General features: G+C 30.5%; 1 protein-coding gene across 1 annotated transcript; it reads left to right on the top strand.

Annotated features, from left to right (window-relative positions):
* The first annotated feature begins 4,179 nt into the window (after positions 1 to 4,179).
* On the top strand, positions 4,180 to 6,003 carry LOC123208540. Its single transcript, XM_044626072.1, has 4 exons — positions 4,180 to 4,489; positions 4,601 to 4,621; positions 4,697 to 5,072; positions 5,388 to 6,003. Exons 1-4 carry the CDS (start codon positions 4,180 to 4,182, stop codon positions 6,001 to 6,003), a joined length of 1,323 nt encoding a protein of 440 aa, XP_044482007.1.
* Positions 6,004 to 11,265: the final 5,262 nt, after the last annotated feature.

The raw sequence follows: 11,265 nt of genomic DNA, 5'->3' as shown, positions 1-11,265 counted from the left end.
ATGTTATTTGAAATTTAAACTACAACATATGGATTTAAAAAGTGCATTTTTGAATGATTTCTTATTGGAAGAAGTACATGTAAAACAACCATTTGGGATTGAGGATCTTCACCTGTCTTATCATGTTTGTAAGCTTAAAAAGGTGCTATATGATTTGGAATAAGCTCCACAAGCATGGTATAAAAGACTAACCACCTTTCTTATAGATCATCGCCACAAAATAAGTATTGTTGATAATACTTTTTTCATTAATAAAAAAATGATGTTTTGTGTACAAAAATTATGTAGATGCTTTTTTATTTTGTTCCATATAATGTGCTCAAACTCAAAAATTCATCAACTTACTGTAAAAAGAGTTTCAAATGAGTAGGGGTGTCAACAGGTCATGTTAAACTGAAATTCACATATCCTACTATGCCATGAGTTATGTCAAGTTAAGGCTCGCAAAAATGTAGCCCTGACAATGCATGGCCCATAGTATGTTATGTCATGCATTCATGGGCTTTTTGGCGGGCTAACTTGCCAAAAATACATTGTTATATTATTATTATTTACATTTTTTTTTTAATTTCCTAATTTTTTTGGCTTATGTCTGATTGACCCGTAAGCCTTCTTACAATACCCTAGCACGACTCATTATGTTTGTGAGCCTTGGTTTGACATGCAAATTTGCAAATAATTTCATCGTTGGATCATTTCAAAATTTTATGGAATGTGCTAGCCCACAGGTTGACATGACCCATTGCTACATTTACAAATGAGCACAGTAAGTGAATTAAGTATATTCTTAGGATTAAAAATCAAGCTAACTATAAAATTATATTTTTATAACACAATCCAAATATGTTAAAAAAATGTTAATGAAATTTTGGTTAGATGCCTCAAAACATGCTAAGACACCAATGAGAACCTCGCAAAACTAACAAAAAATGAAACTAGAAGAAAAGCAGATACAGAAATATATAAAAGCACAATAGGAAGCTTGTTGTATCTTACAACTAGCAAGCTTAATATATGCTATTGTGCTGGTGTGTGCATTCCAAACCAAGCTTATCCAAGGGAATGTCAATTGGCAAAAGTGCAAAGACTCATTAAATATGTGGTCGGAACATATGGGTTTGGATTGTAGTATTCTAATTAGCATTAACTCTACTCTTGTTAGTTACTGTGATGTCAATTGAGCAAGAAGCATGGAAGATAGGAAAAGCAAAATGTTATTTGATTATGGGCTTTATCAAGATTATGGAACCATACAATGTTGTACTATCAGTGCTATAAAAATATCTAAAAATCTTGTTCAATACTAAAAAACGAAGCACATTGATATTAGACATGACATCATTAGGGAATTTATTAAAGAAAAAACTATATCTTTAGATTATATCCATACAAATGCACAATTGGTTGACTTATTTAAAAGGGCTACTGATTTTGAAACCTTTGTAAGCATAAGAAAGTCAATCAGTTTGGTTCAATTAGTATAAATAAATAAAATGATTAGTAGATATATAATCCAATATAACATAGTCATATAAATGTTTGAACTATGTTTCTCCATATCTTAGTATATCTCATTGAGTCAAAGTATTATTAAGTTTTTATTTTTTGGTGATGCAAAGACAGAATGTATAAAAATCATGTTAACAATCATAGCACATCTAAGAGAATTACCTTGCTTTCAAGTGTGAAAGTTATTTTGACTAATATTTTTATTTATATAGAGGCCTCTATCTTTTGAAAGATTTACCAATAAGAGGGCTATCTTATTGCAAGTGTGAAAGCTACATATAGTTACATGAATGGAAAAAATAATGTCAAAAAATGTTAAGAGTACATGAAATCGGTTGTTAAGGAAGAGAAAGTTTGTTCAAAAGACAAGGTTTTCCCTATAAAGACACTTCATGCTGGGTTTCTGTAATTAAAATTGTATGATATGACAAGTGGAATAAATTGAAAAATAATTTTTCTAGACTACTAAACCTTATCTCTGAGATCAACGGGTTGTTATAAATATAAAAAAAAAGAGTTTCATAATGCAAACTTATGTTTGACGACTCTTTCAAACTGGAATATGCTCTAAATTAATTATGAACAGTTTCACTACTCCTTACATTATAGTAGAGCTTATACTCTTCCACATGAAGGTAGCCATAAACATATGATAATATTAAGGCTCATTTGAGGCACAGGTGATTGCTAGATCACCATGGATTGATGAATGAGGAATGGAAGTTTTTGAGAGAATTTCTTCTCTCCAAATCATAATGTTCAGATTTGATCTACTCTATGTGTAATAAATCTTTAACCTTTCACCCATAGCTATTTGTCATTATTATGTGTGACATATATGTTCCTTATATATTGATAATGAATAAATTCATGATTAATTCACAATTAATCATCTATTTATTCAAACCATGAGTAGTTTCTAGCAAAACGTCATTGCTACCCAATCGATAAAGAATCAATAAAAAACTAATGTCTAACCTTTTTAATGGTACAATTACCATGCATTCAAATTCTATTATCAACCAATCTCTTATAAGGTTGAGGTATAGTAGTGTCTACATTAATTCATCATTGACATAAATGTTTGGTTAATTAAGCAACAACCGCATTAACAATGGATTTGGCACAAACCCATTCCTATTATGGTCATATATTTTAGTTTATTGTCATAACCAAATAGCATGTTGAGATATTCTAGCCTTGCATTCAACAATGATAAATCCTTCGTTGATCTATCATAATGTCATTATACATCCCAACATATCCAATAACTACCATTCTAATAGCCCTAAAAAATGGTTATGCTGGGCAAGTGTCAAACTAGACCAATTGGTGCATAAGACATTCCAATGTTCTTAAGTATACGAATCATATGCACCACTGTCAATTAAGAAAATATGTTCCACACATAGTGGAGTTATCATCTATATGAAATTCTCTTGATAGGTCAATTTAGTAGACATACTCCTAATATATACCTATGTGTTATACTAGGTTGACATCCACAATCTCGATACGTTAGATTTATTGCTATCTTTTAGTAAAGTCATTCAACATTATGATAGTCTTATTATACTATTTGTGCCTATACACATTTTTAAATTGGCTGACATATATGCTCATAAAGTCCTCACAATCAGAGATCTTATTGATAAACATTGCCACTTGAAAGTTCAAATATGATTCGTTATGAATTTATATCATCAAGAAGATTGACTCTAAAACATCTATTCCAACACTTAACACACATGAAAGATAATGTTATAAGTGGACAAAATATTTAAAACTTTCTAAAAGCTTATACTCCTTCTCTAGTAAAAAATATTTTTAAGTAATATGAAAATTGTTTTTCATAATGACTTTGATGATATTTCATGATACATTTGTATGTATATCAATTTATACCGTTAATTTTTTTTATTCATTAGCCATTTTAGAATTCTTTTAATTTATAATGTCTTTGACTAAAAAATGCCTAAAACATAAAAAGGTATGACAATTTATGACTAAGATGTGCTTAGAGCTAAAAAAAGATATGTCATTTTGTGCTCCTATAAGAATATTAGGTGATCACTATCTTTTCTAAATAAATGTCATTATTTGTGATCATACATGCCATCATGTATGAACACAATTTAAACTAGTTTCTTCTTCTACTCAAAACTAATATTTAGATGGGTTGGGGCTTGTGTCATTTTCATTCTTTTTACCCTAAACATGTCTCTTTGTTTATGATAACTCCATTTTAAATTTTCTCATTTCAAATGGCTCCAAAAATATCTTACTTTGAAAACTCTAAAAGACAATTTCTTGAAAGGAATAAAAAATGAGTTGAATTAACCTATTACAATGGTTGTTTCCAATTATGAAAAGGAATCAAACTATGGCATTTCAACTCCATCTAAGACAACAAAATCATCAAGATTCATGTCCTTAGACTCTTGCCTAAGGACATTAGATGATGAAGCTACCAATAAGGTTTATAATTCTCAACCTAAGGAAGTGTCATTGCCTAGTAGTACTACTAATGTAAATCAATCATTGTCTTTATCTTTACCGTTACCGAGTGGGGCAAATCTTTTTTTAAAGAAGAGAAAAGTTGATGATTCTCCTATTGCTAAATCTTTTGACATACAAACTAGAGCTCAATTAGATGAGAAAATTGCTAGAATGTTTTACACTGGTGGTCTCCCTTTTAATTTTGCTAGGAATCCAAACTATATTAGTGCCTTTTCATTTGCAGCTAATCATTCATTGGGTGGTTATGTGCCTCCTGGGTACAATAAATTAAGAACTACACTACTTCAGCAAGAGAAAACAAATGTGGAAAGGTTATTGGAACCTATTAAAAGCACTTGGATGGAAAAAGGGGTTAGTATTGTTAGTGATGGATGGAGTGACCCACAAAGGAGACCTTTAATTAACTTCATGGTAGTTTGTGAATCAGGCCCGATGTTTATTAAAGCTGTTAATTGTGCAGGTGAAGTTAAAGATAAATATTTCATTGCTAATTTATTGAAGGAGATAATTGATGAGGTTGGTCATCAAAAAGTAGTTCAAGTAATAACTGATAATGCTAAAAATTGTAAAGGTGCTGGGGAAATCATTGAAGGTATGTTTCCACATATTTATTGGACTCCATGTGTTGTGCATACTTTGAATCTAGCTTTGAAAAATATATGTGCAGCTAAAAATGTGGAATCTAATCAAGAGACATATGATGAATGTCATTGGATAACTGATGTTTATGGTGATGTTATGGTAATTAAAAACTTCATAATGAACCATTCAATGCGATTGGCTATGTTTAATCGATTTAGTCCTTTGAAATTACTTTCAGTTGCGGACACTCGTTTTGCTTCTGTTGTTGTTATGCTCAAAAGGTTTAAATTAATTAAGGGTGCTCTAGAATCAATGATTGTAAGTGAACAATGGGGACAATATAGAGAAGATGATCAAGGCAAAACAAGATTTGTTCGTGATAAGGTGTTGGATGAGAATTGGTGGGCGAAGGTCAATTACATTCTTGCTTTTACTGCACCGATTTATGATATGATTCGAATGTGTGATACAAATAAGTCATGTCTTCATTTAATTTATGAGAATTGGGATTCTATGATTGAAAAAGTTAAATCAGTTATTTATGAACATGAAGGAAAGTTTTCTACCCAAGATTCTCCTTTCTATTCAGTGATCTATAGTATTCTTTATGATCGTTGGGCAAAAAGTAATACTCCACTCCATTGTCTAGCTCATTCATTGAATCCAAGGTAAATATCTAATTGAATTATATATTTCTTTCATACTTATTTGATATATTTATTTATTAAATTGGGTATTAATTTGTTAACTATTTGATATATCTATTATTTGTGAAGGTTTTATAGTGAACAGTGGCTTGAAGAAGGTGAAGGTAGAGTGCCTCCTCATATGGATGGGGAAGTATCTATTGAGAGGAACAAATGTTTTAGAAGGATCTTTTCTGAAGATGAGCGTTTTAAAGCATTGGATGAGTATGCTAACTTCTCCCTCAAAAGTGGACCGTTCGAAGATCCTGATTCAATTGGTGCTAGATTTAATACAGAACCGATGAAGTGGTGGGCATGTTTTGGTTCAAATGCTCCATTGCTTCAAAAGTTAGCATTCAGAGTACTTGGACAACCTAGTTCCTCCTCTTGTTGTGAAAGAAATTGGAGTACTTATTCCTTCATTCATTCAATTAGAAGGAATAAATTAATTCCAAAACGTGCAGAAGATTTGGTTTTTGTTCATAACAATCTTCGTTTATTGTCAAGGGTTAACTCTAAGTATTATGATGGTAAGGAGAAGATGTGGGATGTTGGTGGAGATGACTTTGGGAGTATGGAAGATGTGGGAGTTCTTCAATTAGCCAACCTGTCATTAGATGAACCAGAATTGGAGTCTGTTTTTTTCGATGAAGATGCAAATGACATAATGGATAAGGAGAATGATCAAATAGAGAAAATACAATAAATATTTTACTATTTTTAAAATTTTTTTCTTATATTTTATTTGATGACTTTGATATTGAACCTTGGAAATTATTATTTTGATGAAATAATATTGAGTTTGTAGGTTGATTTATTTACATTGTGATAAAATATATTGATTTATATACATGTATATTTTCTATTTTAAAAGATGAATATATAAGTATTGATTTAATTTATACATACATGTTTCAAGAACTTGAATTTGTAATTTATTTTTGGTACAAAATTATTTTGTTATATGTTATTTTAAATTGGTTTGAAAAAATCAATTGTTGTATTTTTTTAATTAAAATATAGGTTATTGTATTTTTTATAAAAATTTCATATTTATAAAAAAAACCCTGTATTTTTTATATTTACACGTTTCCCCACGTTTCCGTTTCCTACTTTTTTAAGAAAATACGTTTCCACGTTTCCGTTTCCACGTTTCCACGTTTCCACGTTTCCGTTTCCGTGCTACCTAGTTGAAAACTCATGAGGCAAGGCAAAACAGGACATAAGAAAAGAATGATTAGAAGGCATTTCAAAGGAAGAAAGAAACTAGAAAGGATATGTCCGCTGGTAGAGGTTGTGGAAGAGGTGGCTTTGTGGTAAAGGAATAGGTTATTTTAATAAACAAGAAAGACAATCTTTTAATACTCAAAAGGGGAACAAAAACAATGTTCAGTGTTATAATTACAGGCAATTTGGGCATGTAAAGGCAAATTGTTGGAACCAAGCCAGTTTCATGAAGGAAGAAAGTCAAGAAAGTAAGTTATTTATGACCCATATTTATGCTAATAAAGTTTCAAATGATGTTTGGTTTGCGGATAGCGGGTGCTCGGATCATACAATCAACTACAAATCATTATTTAAGGAGCTTGATGAGTCACAAAAGTTACAAGTTAGACTTGAAGATAACAAGCAAATGCAAGTTGATGGAAAAGGCATTATTGTAGTGAAGACAAGCAACGGTAAAGTAAAATTACTTTCTAATGTCTTTTTTGTTCCTAATTTCTCACAATCTATTGAGTGTAGGTCAATTAAGGGTCAGTGGTTATGCAGTCGCATTTGACAATGGAGTATGTGTGATTAAAGATAAATTTGGGAAACCTATGATGAACTTATGACATAAAACAAGATGGTTCCACTCAAAATTTCTAACATGGAAAAACAATCTCTTGTTGTTAGTTAGAAGGAAGAGTTGAAGTTATGACATTTGCTATATGGAGATCTCAATATCAAGGGCTTACAATTGTTAACTAAGATAGGTATGGTTTTTGGATTGCCTTAAATTGGATCTCTTCATTTATGTGAGGGGGGAAACAAGCAAGAAAGTCCTTTCTAAGTGGACAGTCATGGAAAGCCTCTAAATACCTTGAATTGATACATGCTGATTTTTGTGGGCTTATGAGAATTACATCACTTGGTAAGAGTAAGTATTTCTTGCTCTTCACTGATGATTACAGTCAAATGAATTTGGTTTTTTTTTCTAACCAACAAGTTAGGGATTTTTCAACATTTCAAAAAATTCAAGGCTCTTGCAGAAAAGCAAAGTGACACTTACATAAAGACTCTACACATAGATCAAGGTAAAAAGTTTTTATCTAACAAATTTAATTTGTTTTGCAAGGAAAACGACATTCATAGGGAATTGACTGCACCTTACAATTTAGAGGGTAGCTAAGCAAAAGAATCACACTATTGTGAAAATGGCTTGAAGCTTGTTGCAAGATAGAGGACTTCTGAATTTGTTTTAGACCGAAACGGTGGTAGCTTTAGTTTTCTTGCTCAATATTTCTTCTACGAAGGCTATTTTGGATTAAACACCATATAAAGCATAGAAAGGCACAAAGCCATTGGTAAGCCACTTAAGAATTTTTGATTATATTTCCTATGCTTTGTTAAATTCTGGGAACTTTGTTGCATCTTGGAGGTGATTTGCCATATCTCTACAGCATCATATAACTAGTGGGGACAAATATCACTTTAAAGAAAAGAGATCTACATGACTCAAAGCCTTCCAATGTTTATTTGTTCAAGCACATTTCTCTAACATTAGTAGCATTGTATTTGCAACACAAATGAGGCACAAAATTTTTTGAAGTTGATTGGATATTGTTTAGAAACTCAATTTCTTATTCTAGTATTTGAAAGTGTGGAGTATATGGGACTCTAGATGATCGAATTTATTTTTCACACCAGCCAAATTTCAAGCCTTTGTTATTGACACATAGTTTAATGATTGCAATGGAGATAGCTAATGCAATTGCATATCTCCGTTGAGGGTTCCCTCAACCCATTGCTTTTAGATCGATCAAATCATCGAATATTATGTTCCATTCTAGAAGGTGAAACTCACATAACAGATGAAGTGAAAGGAACATACGGATTTTTTAAACCAGAATATGTTATGACAGGTAAATTCAATGAAAAGTTGGATGCATATAGCTTTGGTGCATTGCTACTTGAGCTTTTGACTGGACAAAAATTGATTGATAATTCTTGTGATGAGACAAATTTATGCTTCATGTGAAGAAATACATTCGGCAGAATAGGTTTACTGAGAGAGCAGATCCCTTAATTGTTGGTACGGAATTGTGTCAACAAAGAGAACAATCATTGCAAGCTCTTACAGAACTTTCTTTCAATTGTCTCTCCAACTTCACTGAAGACAGACCCACAGTGATTGATGTGGCAAAACAACTCAGGAAAATATATAAATCTACTGGTTAAAGTTACGAATTTTAATTTATTTATGGAGGGTGCGGCAATGCCTTTTTGATAGTGTTGGAATTTCTTACGTGAGTACATATTGATTACACTTTTTGTTTGATTAAAATGAGACTGGCTAAATGTATTGTCTAAAATCAGTTTATTGGGTAATATTTTATCATACTGTAAATGTTCATTACCCTTTATATTAGACTTTTAAATTTAATTGATAAGTGTGGACAGTGGTTTATTAGGCTTTTTATGGCAGGTCTAATAAACTTAAAAGAAGATTGGTTCACAGATTGAGAATCAACCTGATTCGAAATTAATTCATCATCAACTATGGCGTATTAGGTTTGAGAAATTCTATAACTGTATGTACGAGAATTTATTGTGATGGGTATGGATTGGTGTAATTACTTCTACAGATAGACCTTTCATTCATATATTCTGTTCTGACATTCATATTGTTTCTATTTCAAGAGACGGGTCTCCAGTTTTTTAAAGAATAACAAGTGTTTATCTATTTGTAGAACATTATAGTCTGATTCCGTTGCTATATTGTCAAATGTTAACAAAGCAGCAGAGGCAAAGGCCACCGCACCTGGCTTATAGATTAGGCATACTTAACTCGGTAAGGATCTATTCATCATGCTACTCTTAGAACATTGAAGGAATAATATTATATTATTCTCACTAATTTATTCATTCAAAGTGATGTTTATTAACATGATAAGATAATCTAGTGGTAAATTTTATTTATAATTTAAAATTATTTAATCAAATTAATATAGATAAGTTAGTTCTATAAGTTTACAATAGTATTTTAAATTTCGGATTAGATCAACTAATGTGACTGAAAAAGAGTCACAAATTTAGTTAGAGTTACGACTAAAACCAGTTTTAACCATTAAATTGAACTGATTTAGCATTAAATTGATTGTATCATGTCCTATGGCAGAGTCGCACATGTTTGAAATTTATAAAAATTGTGTTTTCATCCATGACATCTGTATTAAACATTTCTTTTGTCAAGGATGAGGATTTCTTGGTTCATACTTTCTTTAATGTTACATTACAAGAAGAACCAAAAAATTTCATAATTTACATTATTTTTGTTGCTGCTTTTTCGCCGTAGTACTTTTCCTGCATATCCACATTTTGCCTCCTTTCTTGACTTTTTGAACTTTGGTCATTTGACAATTGTTAAATCATAGGAAACTTCCAAGGTCGGTGTTGCAAAGAATTTGTCATTTACCTTAGTTAGGGGAGATTTATAATTATGAAGTTGAAGTAGTTAATTGTATTTTGTTCGTGGAGGGCATAGAGTTCTCAAATTTGACAATTATAAACAAAGGAAGCTTCCTGGCCTTGGTGATTGAAATTTCAAACTCCCAGTGGGTCAACTTTTCTCAGTCAATAAATGAACTGCTGAATCTATACGTTGAGGAAGAAGATAGAACACATTTTATTTGTCAGGAACTAAAGCAAGCCCTGTTGGAGTTGCCCTTTGTCTTGCATGATACCTGATTATTTCATCAGTCACGCAGATGCATATCCAGCTTTTAAACCCTTTCTCCGTCTATCCCTAAGTGGATTCTTTTTATTATTATTATTTGTTCTTTGATAATTTTAATTTATGCATTTTCAAAAATAGTGACAGCTTTTTAAAGAATAATAAATTTTGGTATGATTAGAGAACGATCAAATTCTGAGTCTACCTTTTTTGCATCATATGAGGGGAGGGAAGAAATCAAGAGCCTGAGTGTTCAAGTTTGAATTTATATTCAATTTGAATGAGTTAAATTTGAATTAAAATTTTAATTTATCTTAATTTAGAGATATTATTTATTCTATCAATAATAATATACACCTTTTTAATAATATTGTACACTAATTCAAATAAATTCAAATTAGATATTATAAATACAAATTGAATTCAAGCCAACTATTGTTTGTGCTTGATTCAAATGTAAAGTGCTTATTAGATATAATTAAATCAAGATTTTACATACATAGGGGGCGTTTGGTTTGGGTAATGTTTTATTACCAAAATAGAAATATTACCTTAAAAATAGATTACTTAAAAGATTACTGGGTATAAATGATTATTATATTTGATAAAATTTGATAAGTATAAATAATTATTATGTTTGGTTAAAGGTAATAAAAGATTATTAATAAATTATTTTACTTAAATGCCTTTGAATATAATTATTTTTAAATATTTTTTATATTATTTGTCATATTAATTAAAAATAAATTTATTTTTATCTCAAAAATTAATAAATAATAATATAATTATAATAAAATCAAGATTAGCTTGGTAACTTTTAAATCCCTAAAGTGAAGTTGGTAATCAGATTATCACATATATTACCTGCTACGTTAGCAATGGTAATAGAATATTACTGACAAACTAAATAAGAGAATAAAAGATAGATTATCAAGGTAATCTTCAAAAACTGGAACCAAACGGCCCCTTAGGGTCATAATTAACTGTATTTATAGATATAGTAGTAAATTATTTAACAAGTTTTATAAAACC

This window comes from Mangifera indica, chromosome 2, assembly GCF_011075055.1.
Source record: "Mangifera indica cultivar Alphonso chromosome 2, CATAS_Mindica_2.1, whole genome shotgun sequence".
NCBI lineage: Eukaryota > Viridiplantae > Streptophyta > Magnoliopsida > Sapindales > Anacardiaceae > Mangifera > Mangifera indica.
The sequence above is the reverse complement of the archived record's forward strand: the minus strand, read 5'-3'. Positions and strand labels throughout refer to the sequence as shown.

What these genes read in the sequence shown, in the direction of transcription:
- LOC123208540 (XM_044626072.1), top strand. Translation starts at nt 4,180, where the DNA reads ATGTTTTACACTGGTGGTCTCCCTTTTAATTTTGCTAGGAATCCAAAC. An exon ending in TGCTGGGGAAATCATTGAAG is followed by an intron (nt 4,622 to 4,696) that starts GTATGTTTCCAC and finishes ATATATGTGCAG; the next exon opens with CTAAAAATGTGGAATCTAAT. An exon ending in ATTTATGATATGATTCGAAT is followed by an intron (nt 5,073 to 5,387) that starts GTGTGATACAAA and finishes TTATTTGTGAAG; the next exon opens with GTTTTATAGTGAACAGTGGC.